Below are 13517 nucleotides of genomic sequence, written 5' to 3'. Positions count from 1 at the left end.
CCTTTTTTCCCTTTGGGTTAAAAAAACCCCCAAACCCCCCTTTTTTTGGAGAGTCTCCTTTGCTTTGGGCCCAAACAAGGAGGCACCATCAAAGGGGGCATTGGCAAAGGAAGACTTAAAGGCTTCCGCAAAGGAGCATAAGCGCAACCAGGATTGCCTCCTCAGGGCAACCGCTGAAGCTGCCGCTCTACTCGACCCTTCGGCTGCGTATGAAATCAGCCTCATGGACGTGTTCACTATGGAGTTTAGGGTGTTAAGTTGCGCTGTCACTTTCTCGGTGACAGCAGCATCTGTGTTTCCCTGGAGAGTATCTCCCAATTCCTTAATGAGATCTCTCTGTAAACGCGTGAAATGCATAAGGTAGTTGAGCGATGGGATGGAAAAAGTCGCCGAACTAAATATGCGCTCTTCCCATATCTGTCCATCATCCTAGAATCCTTATTAGGAGGATGGACAGAGGAAGATGATTCAGACATCTCTTTCTTAGTGGCCGCCACCACCATAGTATCCACGGGAACCCCTTTTGAAAGATAAGATTTGTCTTGGGGGGCCGTCATGTATTTATTTGGCTTACGAGGGACTGGTTAAACTGTATCGGGCGTTTCCCAAGCCCTCCGGGCTATTAGATCCATGAGATCGTCAAATGGCAGTGTCACCCAGGAGGTAGAAGGTTGAATCTCAAATGCCTTCAGCAAGACCTATTCATCCACAGAAGGGGGTAAGGGTTTGCCAGTCTCCCCTTTGTTTCAGGATTTCCAAAATGTCTGCAAAGGAGACATCCTCAGAGGGGGACCATGGGGACCCTTCTGTTTTATCTAAATCGGTGTCAGATGTGAGAGATTCCTGGGGGGGAATCTATGTGCCTCCTCTTGCACAATCGTTTCCTCGGAACATCCTCAGCGGGAGCTTCTGGGGATGCATCTGAGGAACCAGAGTCACCCTGTGGGGACTTCTGAGGCATTGGGTCTCGACGCTTGGTAGGGGCCGAAGGCACAGAAGCAGAACGCGGACCTTTTGGGGAAGGCGAAGAAGATACTGATGAAGTATGTGTCTGATCAGACAAGACCTTCCTCATGATGTCAAAGGTACTGGTGCCCCGACTCGAAGATCCGACCCGATCCCACGAAGGTGGTCGTTTCTCCGGAATTGGAACCACGGGCTCCGACACCGAGGACGGATCCGAACTGATCTGAGCCGAGGTTCGACTGTCCCCCCCGGAACCTAGGAAAGATCTTCGGCTCCGAGACTCTCTGGCTGGTTCCGAAGGAGTCGAGGTCAACGGAGCCGATAGCACTACTGGAGGCTTCGGCACCAAGGGCTCTACAATCATCGGTTCTTCGATTCCTAACTCCGATGACTCGATGGGTCTCGGAGGAGGAAGTGTTGAGGGAACAGGAATAGTCTCGAGTTTCGAAACCAGCTGGGACGAAACCTCGATTAGTTTGGACAAAGCCGAATTCTCCATAAGCTTCTGTACCACTCGGTCCACATCGGAGTCGGAAAGGGGCCTCGAAGAAAAGGGATCGAAGCCATCACCGAGCGAAGGATAGAAGACGGTGGTACCTCTGACATCGGCTCCAAGACCTGAGCCTCGGTCAGAGATAAACGCTCGACACCTAGCACCGAGGTCGTAGGAGCCGGCGTCCGAATCTGAAAAGAGGTGCTCGGAGCCGATGACTTGGGCTCCAACACGCTTGAAGACTTCGACCCCTTCGAAGACTTGGATACCTGTTCAGCCTTGTCCAGGGCCTCTTGAAAATCGGGTTTAAGCAACCCTCTGTCAACCAACTTCCTGTGTCTTTCTAGCATGACCCTCCCACTAAAGGAATGACAAATAGAACAGTCTTCCTGCAAGTGGAGAGGGCCAAGACAGTAGACGCAGGATGAGTGGTTGTCAGTAATGGACATCTTCTGTCCGCACTGACACCTTTTAAAGCCAGATTTGGCTTTCTCTGACATTTTTGAAAAAGTCCAAAAAACACAGCACATTTAAGAAATACACTATATAGCTCTAAGTGTAACAATTTTAAAAGTTTGGAATAATAATCAACAGTTTAATTCTAACCTAATATATATATAAAAATCCAAAACACACAGCACACTATGATATATACATATATATATATATATATATATATATATATATATATATATATATATTGAAGAAAAAGAGAGAGAGTTAAGGCAAAAATTATTTAAAGTACTGTCAATCCTGACAGAAAAAAACCCGTAGGCCTTAACTAGAAAAAATTAAACTAACTAATCTAGTCTAAATACATACAAATAACAACCTATACTATATTATTTATTTAAACACTCAGAAATAACTATAAGTCTATAAAAAAAAAAGAAGAAGTATATTATGAATATAGAAAAAATATACTGGCCTGAGCCTCTCATATGCGATCTGCTGCTAGCGGCAAACTAGATCTGAGGGTTAGCACCTGAGGATCATGGGATATTACTGTGCCTCGAGCTTTCTCGAAGATGCGGAGATAGTGATGCGGCCGACTCGGAGCAGAGGATCGGCTCCGAACCCGTGTGTAAGAACAAATGGCGAGATTGAACAATTTCACATTGGCCTTTAACACTTTTATCAAATTTTCATTACATCTTTTGTCAAATTGTCATTACATCAAACATAAAAATTCTGCACATGTCCAAGAAAAATATATACTGGGACCTCCTCTTTTGTGTCAAGGGGTCCATCTGCTGAGAAAATGTGAATGGACTCTCCTTTGACATCTCCAAAAGAAGGGAGAATCAAAGCTACATGGACCAAACCGATGCTATAAGAAGTATCTTTGGTCCCCAGCATCTTTGCCTTCTGGATCACACTGAAGAGAACAGGCTGGTCTGGGAAAGCATAAAGAAACAGACTCTCCCAAATGAAAGAGGAGGCATCTACTGCTTATGAAACTTTGTGTAGTATTTTTGAACATAATGTCCTTAACTGCCTGTCAAATGGAATAGGAAAAAAATTACTTCAGGTGCACTCATCTTTTGATCAACTTAGATAGGTTCATAGGGTCACAGGGTCATAGGTTCATAGATCTATGAAGATATCAACTTACATCTCTCTCTAGGAACCAATGACCTTGCTGATCCATTTGGAATTTGCTAAATCAGGATATATGAAGCTTTAGTTATGTGCATGGCTTCAAGGTGATCTCCCAAGCAGTCATCACCAGTATGCATAAAGCAAACAAATGAATCTCACTCTGCCTGTTTCATATATCAACATCACTGATGTAATGTCTGTAACCAAATGAAGGATCCTGGTTTTCACCTGGCAATGTTAAGCCCTGGCAGCCTGGCTCAGTGCCATCACTTCTTTTATACTGATGTGTATTTTTCTTCTTGACCCTTGCCCCAAGTTCCCTATGATTTGAGCCTGCCTTTGTGGGCTTCCAAGGTTGTATCCAAGGCATCTGTGTTCAGAGTATGACCGGCATGGGACTGTTCCAAAAGAATGCCAATGCTCTTCTGCACTTGCTACATCTACCAAGTGAGTCCCTGCAAGGAGCAAAGCAAGATAAAGATTATTTACTCTGTGGAGTGATTGTGATGTCTTCCACTTGTTCCTCAGACATTACTGGAAATTTCTTACATTCAGTCACACTGAGTAAAATCCAAATGGTTGATGCCACGTACTTCAGAGTTCACAACATCTCCCTTGCAGAAATAGATTCCTTCTTGGAAATCTCCCAAAAAACCTCAACAGTAATTCCGACAGGTCTTGATGGAGGAAAATCTTCTGGCTTCTGGACTCCATGATGGTCCTCAGGAATACAATGATTTTAGAATGAGTTAAATTTAACTTGAAAAAAACGATATAGTGAACCCATCGCATGGAAACCTTGCAAGGAGAACTGATGCATCTTCTCTAACCCCTTCTGAGACTTGGCTGAGATCTGGATCAGCCACTTGTCTTGACATATGTTGATATGAATTCCTTTGATTCTGACACATGCTATCAGTGAAGTCAGACATTATTAAAGACCCTAATAACAGTCACCAGTTAAAAGGAAGCACTGATGGTCCCTATGAATGGGGATATGTTGCTAGGGACCTCTGAAAACATAAGTGTCTCTAGGAGCAAGAAAGATACAGTGGCCTGCTATGTTTGCAATTTGAATTTTACAACCTTTCAGAAGGTGCTCATAGGCATCAAGGAATCCTCCTTCCTGGACACCAGGAAAAATCTTGTGAAGAATCCTGGGGATTTTCTTTTCCTGGTACCATTTCTATGATTCCCAGAAACAGCAATTCCTCTTAACAAGGGTGGTACCACATTTCTGTTTTCCTTTGATACAGATCAGATTTCTGCAAATTCTGATTTTGACAGAAAGCATTACCTGTAAATTTGTGCTGCAACCTAAAGGACCCAATTGCCTACTGTAATGCTTTCCATCTCGTCTGAAAACACAGCCAGCTGATCTCCTAAATGTAGTTCTGTCTAAACTGTGAACTGCAGACAGCTTCTAAGGGCAAGGGTAAAATTTTGGGTTGACACAGCAGAGAAGTAAGCAATATGGAATAGACATGGCTCTTCCCTACCCGCAGAGGACCTTGAGGACCCAAATTAAGAATCAACACCCTGCCATTCCCTGGCTAAAGCTGGCTCTTGAGGTAGCACATCTTCAAATTACTATCCCACAGCTGCAGCCCTGAATGTTGCATCTACAGCATCATAAGTCACATTTAAATGTTTATTTAATGAAGTATGCAATCAACTGAATTACCTCTTAGAATTCTGTCTTCTGAGTAGTACTAGACACATCTCCACTTTTAATGCTGAAATCATTCAGAAGTGCACCCTACTATTTTTAAGAGTCTGACATTTTAAAAACTAACAGCCAGAGATACTGTTGAATAGACCTTCTCCAAGTTGTGTAGTACCTTTGTTTCCTGATCACTGGGAAGCGTGTTAAGGGTTGGAATGAATTTTAATGCCTTTCCAAGATCTTGAGGCACAACTGCTGGATTACCTGCAGGCTTCTTGGTTAGGTACATGTGGTATTCCTGGACCTTATAAAAAGGTCAGTTTTTCTCAAGGCAGGAAGTCAGGAGTCTGGTTCTATGAGGCAACTAAAAATACATCCATACGAGGCCTTTAGGACTTCAAAAATAGCTACTGGTTTAGCAGCAGCAGTCAGACCAAGACCACCAAAGTAACATTTCTGAGCACCCGAGGCCTCCTTTGCTTCCCATTTGAAGCAATCCTTAATTTTTTTATTATTAATTATCAGCAAGAAATGTTTGCTGCTGTAGAAACAGGATATGGTGGACTATGGGGTCAAAGCCAAGGGGGAAACATCGGAAATGTAGACCAGGTCCCTCTTATCAGAATCTGATAATTTTCTTGGAAGAAGTCTTCTTCCATTTTAAGGTAGGGGATACCCAACTCAGACAGCAGGATTGATGGCAGCTGCAGTCTCAGAATGAAATACATTAAATCCTTAGCTAACAACCAATTGGGAGTGGATCTGTGTAGTTCTGGACTACTGGACAGGGTATATTTCTAAGGATAATAAAAAATATATATAACTCACTCAGTTATACAGATATTATCAAAAATGGTCTCCTGAACTACAGGAAAAAAAAAACTCTGCTTTCCATACCTTCAGGGCCGCGATGCTCATTTTCCTGCTCATCCTCCTCACTTTGTTCCTCCTCAGTTAATTCTTCTAGAAAACACAACAGGCAGACATCTCTTATCCATAATAGAATGAGCTTTGTCCACCCATTACTTAATGAGTGGTAGTTGTTTTTGTCCCAGCCTTATCCAACAAAGTGGTTACCCATGTTAGAAACATTTTCAGTCACCACCATCCCACCTCACCCCACAAAATCAACTGTAACATCCAATTTGTTTTTCCAACACAACAAAAAGCATTACCACCCAGAACGTTAGAACTCAAGAAAATATTATACTTTATGTCTTGCTACAATCCAAACCATGTTACTCATTTCAGCATATCAATGTTGTCTTTATATGTATTTTTTATTCAGTGTTTTTATTAATGTCAAGATGTTAATTTTCTTTCAAGATCATCATCATTACACGTCTACACAAAACAGGACACATTTAGAGTAATCAGTGGACTCCTCACCAACAACCTGGTTCTGGGCATGCTGGTATATATATTATATATATAAAACCAAAGGGCTAATGCAAACATTTTCTTAAACATACAGTGCATGGGAAGGGTTGAGAGAAGCAAAGGTAGAGGAGTTAATAAGAGAGATGGAAGAAATTAGCAGCACCAGGTGTGAAGTGGAAGTGCAGGGAGGTGCAGAAGGTAGTTATGTGACACTTGGCAGGGAAAGTGAGTAAAAGAACGGACTGTAGAAGGGAGCAGTACTAAAGATGAAAGGAGGTTAAAGTTAAGTGTAGGGACTAAAACAGGTGGTGGTACTTAACCTTTTAATACTGGGCCCTTAGTTGTCTCAGCAACACAATATAAGGACTTAATCACAGATGCCAAGATAATATTTTTTTGCTTATCTTTTTTACCAGTATGGAAAAGAATTTAAATAAAAAAAGAAACAAAAGATATCCACTCGCCATAATGTCTGATCTTCAGGATCCACATCTATCTGCGTTAATGTTATGCCTGATCACTACAGTCATCTGAACTCAAAGTCCTTTCCACACTACCACAATGCACCACTCTTCCTCATATCTTCAGATCGAATCTGCCTATGATGCATTTGTACTACAATTCATCTTTATATACCAATGATAAGGCATCGGGCAAAATCAGCAAGGTATCCCTGCAGAGGTATAACCAGATGGAAGGGAGAAGGTCTTTTGAAGTGGACAAATATGGACCATGAAAATCTAGTATTGTGGTAAGTATGTAACTATTGTATCTGTCATGACCTAGTCCATTCCACTTCAATGTCAGGCTAGTCTCTCATGACAGAATTCCATTAAGAATGGTGGCCAAGATGTATCTGGAGATGACATCCAGCTTATTGTGTCTTCAAAAGTGTGCAATGAAGCTAATATAATAGCAGCACAAACACCGACAACAAAATAAAAACATCCCTAGTGGAATGGCCCTTTGGTTTACTTGGGAAAGTTTTTTTGTATTTAATGTAACAAAAGATAATGATTTCTGACACCCATGAACAGAGTGGACCACTCAAAAGGTAGGTGGCCATTATGAAAAGCTTACTGCAAAATCCCTTCTTCAGGACAGGCTGGGTCAGTTGACTATGATCTCCTCTTCTTCATGAGGACTAGGACCTCCTTGAACCTGGGTCATCACAGATGAATGGGGGAAGCCTCCCATTTGTCCAGACTACTGTCCCAGGACTCAAAATCCAGGTTCCTCCTTTTACATTTCCTATTACTTGGTAAACCCAGAGGGGACATGTCCACATGTGGGAGAGGACTCTTATGACACTCCAGACTAATGGTGTATTTCCATCCCTATGCCCCCTTGGGATGAGGATGAATGGACCAAGACATCTGACTGAGGGATGCCCTGTGGTACAGCTAAAGTGGATGAAGATTCCTGAGGGCCAATCAACATAATGGGTTGCACTACGTCTTCACCCATAGCTGTTGACACTGAGACATTAAGCACTTGCACCATTTCTTCACCCTTAGCTGTTGACACTGAGACATTAAGCACCCATGACTATTTCAGAGTCGGTGGTGTGCCCCAGGATGTGTAAGTTGACCTGGAGGATCTATGCACAATTTCAGTGCTGCATCAGTGCTGAGGGAGTCTTCAGCATCAAGAAAACAATTTCAGTGTGGAAGACACTTGCTGATAGTGTTGCGGGTGTTGGTGCAAAAGACTGGTGCAAAGCCAGTGATAACAAGGACCTAGAACATGGTGAGTTTCTTTGCACCAATGTCACCCATACTGATGGAGAAATGGGCACAGAATAGAGAGGTCACATCTACGTTGATGCCAAAGGTTAGGGATGCACGCCAAGATAACAAGTACTATAACAGGGCACAGGAAAGAAAGAGTAGACAAAGGGGTGGAAGCTGCATCCTAACCTCAATTAATGCCTTTATCATTCTCTCCTAGTCTAGGCAGAAAGGGAGAAGAAATGCTACTCCAGATACTTAGAAAGATTCCTTTCAGAAGTTATGAATCATTTTCCTCGGAGTGGGACCGGACACCAAATGTGAACTTCCTGTGGCTGCAGCATGCTCTGATTCAGGGTCTATATTAAATCAGCGAATGCTTAAAAAAGTGGATGCTGATTTATCAACCCCATGTAAGCGAAAGCTTACTGCGGTGGTGGTGCTGCGGTAGCATTGTCGCCTCACAGTAAGACGTTGCCCCTTTCGATTCTCAGTTAGAGCATCTTCTGTGTGGCGACATGCGTGAATGGGCGTTCCTTCGTTGAAGGTTGTGCGTCAGGCCCGGCAAGTCGGCACGTAAAAATCTACTGCCAATCATTAGCGGACCGGAGTTCCGCTGTGGCGACCCCTAACCAGGAAAAGCCGAAAGACACAACAACAACACATAAGCTAAAGCTTACAATCCCAAACACTCAGAACAGTGATTTTTTTTCCTCAGGGAAATAAATTGCTGTTCCACAAAAAAAAAAATAAATAAATAAATAAATAAATAAAAACTTCAAAACATTACATAAAGTGGGGGGCTGTGCCACCCACACCCCCCTACTTAAATATACCAGCTCTGAGACCGCACTACAGTGCCGAAAATGACAAAGTAATGGAGGCGGCCAAGCGATTTCTTTCCCAGGGAAAGAAATCGCTTATATGCCATTTCGCTATTTTGTTGTTTCGTGCTTTCAAGTTCGATCAAGATGCATTTGAAGGATTGCGTCTTCGATTATATAATAGGAACCCCTGACTCAGGGCTTAGACCATGGCCTGTATTGGCAAGGGACACGTCTTTCTTAACATACTTGGAGAAATGTACCGCAGAATTTCTTCCCCTCTGTCTTTTTTTTTACTCCTTTATTTCTCCTTCCTTGGTCAGGATTCAGTGAGAAAAAGCTGTTTCAAAATGTACTTAGTGCAACAGTGTAGGGCATCCAGAGATGAAAATGTGAATGATGTCATACTTTGCACCCACGTGCTCCAACCCTGGTACATAATACAAAATTTGTGGGTATCCTTGGAGGAAACTTGCAGCTACACTTGCCACATTTCCTAAACCCTGAGGCCTTCCCTACATTATCCTTTTTCAATTTAAGAGCTACCTTTGTTAAAATGGGATAATAAAAAAGTAACAAAGTCAATTAACATGACAGCCAAAGCAAACAACTGTAAGCTTCACAGCTCACTTAGGTGGGAGAAAGCAGGACAGCAACTAACTAAACCACAATGAAAGAAAACTTCGAACACACTAAAAAATAATTGCACTACACTACTTTCCCCAAATACAAAAGGGAAATGTAATATTTATGTACGTAAAAGGTAGGAAATACTAGACCATGTAGCTTGGTAGCACTATGATGACACTGTTCAATTAGCAGAAAGCAACACCTAGAGAAATAGGGAAGCATTGTGCATTACTGAAGGTGAAGGGAGGAGTCTGAGCTTGGGAGAATTCCACAACTGTAGACATAACTGCTGCTTTTGGCAACCAGTTCTGACAGACTGGATCATGAAAGATACTACCTTGTGAAGAACATCAGGACAGTTAACTATCTGGTTGTAACAGTACCTGCACTACCCAAATAACTACCCTACACACTTCCCTTCAAAATAGAATTGAAATGTACCCTGGAAGTAAGCGGTTATGTATGGATATTAACACACTAAACAAGATATGGATAACCAGTCCCATGTCTTCTTACTGTAAGTACTCACTTGAGATCCCTTAGTGCCTTCTAAGCAATTGCTAGTCATTTGACTACAGACTGCTAGGTAGAGCAGATATTCCAATCTTCAGAGAAGGCTTTGTATTGTAGGTATGTTTTTTTCTCTTTTATCTGCTGCAGGAAACCAGAGCAGTGGCACAAAACAGTCATATTTGTTTTACCTGCTTACAGCACTCAGAGTGGGGTGGAGCTGGATGACGAAGTCAAAATACATAAACACTAGTCATTATTTATTCCACGTTTGGTAATCAGTGGGAGTGGCTGACTGGGAGGCAGTTTGTGGATGAAAGGAAAAAGCAATTAGCTATGGAAAAGGCAATTAGCTATGCAGAAGGAAGTAACCTTTACCATGGCATAGTTGGGGGGAGACCATATACAGTCCAGCAAGATGACATATTAATGCGTTCTTTTTTCTTTCACTCTCCTCACAATTTAAGATCAGAAGAGAACACAGAAAATGGATATCTTCTAGAAGATAAGGAAGCTGATTATGTATGAAAGCACAGGGCAATTACATGTTTGGGATTGTGCAGAAACAGTACATATGAAAGCAAGTTCTTCTTTTTCCCGATAAATAGAAACCAGCCTACAGATGAAAGAAAAATCCAACAACTGCAAATACACTGGGCAAAATTATATTTACCATAAAATTAAGCAGTTTTGTCTACCTATATCACAAGACTTCATCACAATACTGAACTTAATATTTTGTACATTTTTTAAATTCTGCTAGGTGATCATATGCTCCTAAGACAACCAATAAAAAAAACTTTTTTGTTTTTAATGTCACACTGTACACAAATGAACTACATAAAAAATTTCTTTATACGTGGGACTTGTTCCCAATGTGAATATTTTTTGGAAGGTACAGCAATTAAAATTAACCAACACTGAATTAAAACCTCTTTTAAATGTACCTGTTGTTATATGAGCATAGTTTATACAGCAAAATGCTAAATGTGTACATGTTTCTGTAGGTAAAACAGAGAGGAAGTTGAAGCAGCGGATTTATGAACCTTTATGAACATCAGAGTACAACATGCAACACTTACTTACATCGTAAATGCACTTTCGTGGAACAAAAAAATAAAAAGTACATAAAACCCCCACATCCCACCTACTTTAATATTCTCACTCCAAGCTCGTACTACAGTGGAGAAAAAGGAATATTCCCTTATCCCCACTGTGCTACGATCTCAACAAGAGTTTCCTTAGTTGTACATCAACAGTATACGTTGATGTACATGTTACATGCAAATGGCATGGGGGTTTTTTTGTTTTCTTTAGCGAAAGTGCATTTTCGACAAAATGCACTTTCGCTAAAGTAAGTTCGACAAAGTACGGTTTGATGAACCGTACTGTCGACAAAACAAATATTTTTTTTTATTTTTTGGGGTGTAAAAATACATAAAACCCTCAGGGAGGTCCATGGAATGTACTCACTCAGTATAAAGAGTTAGTTTGACAAATTATGCCCAACGTTTGTAATTATCCACGTCTTAATGAAACTATCGATAGGTAGTATTGTAAGACTGAAATCCTATACAGTGTAATTTTATTATTGATTTTTGTTCAAAAAATATCTTTTTATATAGTAATGAATTTTCTATATACTTCATTTATGTACCATGTGACTTTAAAAACATAAAATAAAACAACAAATGCAACCACCAGCAGCCAAAGGTCACCCAGGAGAACTAACTGCAAATGTAAAAACCAAAAATTCCAAGCGACCACCACAGCTAAAAACATGCGTAGTTTATTGGAAACATGACAAAGCACTTTCACACAAAGTGCTTCTTCAGATCCATGTCATGTCACATAAAAGTTTTTGTGTATTGGTTGTCTTGGAAGCATGTGATCAACTAACTGAGTTTAAAAACTTTACAGCGTATTAGGTTCAGTATTCTGATGAAGTTTTATGATAAAGGCAGACAAAAAAGCTTCATTTTATGGTAAATAAAACTTTGGAATTTTACCCAGTGCATCAGCAGTTGTTGGATTTTTCTTTTATCTGGAGACTGGTTTCTGCTTCATTGGGTAAGAAAGAACTTGCTGGTATCTGTGTTTTACTGAACTTTGCAGTAAGTTTGTTCATGAAAACAACTTAAATAAACAAGGCCACTATGCCACTAACTTTCTTTAAATTCTCACATCATAAATGTGCACAGAAATTGGTTATCTTGCTCTTAGCAGGGGGCAGGCTACTTCTGAGAGCGGAGGGGAATTACACGATCCACGGAATGTAATCATTAATATGGCGTAAAAAGAAGTTATGTACTCACCATAACATTCCATCTGAGTAGTTCTGCTTCATTTGTCTTCAACCTGTGGGATACCGGATCTGTATCAGATCCAAGCCGGCAAACTTATTAGCATCTACTCCGAGCTCCAAGCTCCTCTCCTTACCCATAATACATCTCCACTACCTTCCAACCCCCAGATAGAGTTTGCTGAATCTTATACTGATAACCTGACCTGAAAAAATACTTGTGATCTATAACTGCAGCCCATAGGCTGTTCATATATGAAGGTCCGGGGGAAGGAGGGTGGGATGGTTGAAGACAAATGAAGTAGAACTACTCAGATGGAACGTTATGGTGAGTACATAACTTCTTTATCTGAAGTAGTTTACTTCATTTGGTCTTCAACCTGTGGGACAGAGTCCCCAGCTACTAAACTCCTGAGTGGCCCTCATCGAAGGATATTGCAGAGCACCGCGGAAACAAAGGATGCTCTCCTTCTGGAAGTCAAATCCAATTTGTAATGAGAAATAAATTATGAGATGGGGCCCAACACTGAGCTAATCGGAGGAAGGGCTCCGAGCCAACTAATCTGTGATATATAACATTATGTATCCTGTTTTTTGCTTATTTTTACGAGTTATTTATAACACTTCTATTGTCTGCATATACTTTTCTAGCTAGTTTCACTGTGTGTGAGGTATTAACTAGAAATTTTCTACAATTGTTAAGCATCTGGTTGGGTTTGTTTGTTCCGATTATCATGTAACTTGTTTGCAGTTAAAAGCATTCTCTAGAGTCTCCTTGATCCTTTATCTCCTTAAACATTTCTGCAGTTTTTTTTCTACCCAAGTAGTGTGGGTAGTGTAGCATTGTCCATATTCAGGCTTGTGTTTTGGGCCTAGTTGTTTGTTAGTAGAGGCTGTGTGTCTGAGCACATGTTCCAGGCCATCATAGTTTAGCCAAAGCTAGTATAGCATTTCAGTGAGAGTGAATTGTTTACGGTCACTGGCTGATTGGGGTTACCTGCACTACGGCTTAGAGTAAGCACCTCATTGGTTATTTCAAGTTTTTTTTAAAAGTTGTTTTAGGTTTCAACTTTGTTATTTCTGTCATTTTACACTGAGATAATCGGAGGAAAAGCTATGAGCCAACTAATCTGAGATATATAACATTAAGTATCCTGTTTTTTTTTTTTTTTTGCTTATTTTTACGAGTTATTTATAGCACTTTTATTGTCTGCATATACTTTTCTAGCTAGTTTTACTGTGTGTGAAGTATTAACTAGAAATTTTCTACAATTGTTAAGCATCTGGTTGGGTTTGTTTGTTCTGATTTTTGTTTCCTACCCTCCATCCCTACTGGTATCCTGTTTTTATACTTGGTGGCTTTGCAGTTGACCGCCCCCTACTGTAAATATGATCTGGGACACTCCTCCCAGTC

The 13517-nt window shown here is 40.9% G+C and overlaps 1 protein-coding gene across 1 annotated transcript in view; it reads right to left on the bottom strand.

Moving 5' to 3' along the window:
- CDK11A (cyclin dependent kinase 11A) overlaps positions 1 to 13517 on the bottom strand; it is a 2038318-nt gene that overhangs the window by 1030201 nt on the left and 994600 nt on the right. Inside the window, exon 10 of the mRNA XM_044061756.1 lies at positions 5625 to 5690. Coding sequence (XP_043917691.1) covers positions 5625 to 5690 — 66 coding nt within the window. The remainder of the gene's footprint in view (positions 1 to 5624; positions 5691 to 13517) is intronic.

This window comes from Protopterus annectens, chromosome 2.part0, assembly GCF_019279795.1.
Source record: "Protopterus annectens isolate FY-2018-M chromosome 2.part0, PAN1.0, whole genome shotgun sequence".
Taxonomy (NCBI): domain Eukaryota; kingdom Metazoa; phylum Chordata; order Ceratodontiformes; family Protopteridae; genus Protopterus; species Protopterus annectens.
The sequence above is the reverse complement of the archived record's forward strand: the minus strand, read 5'-3'. Positions and strand labels throughout refer to the sequence as shown.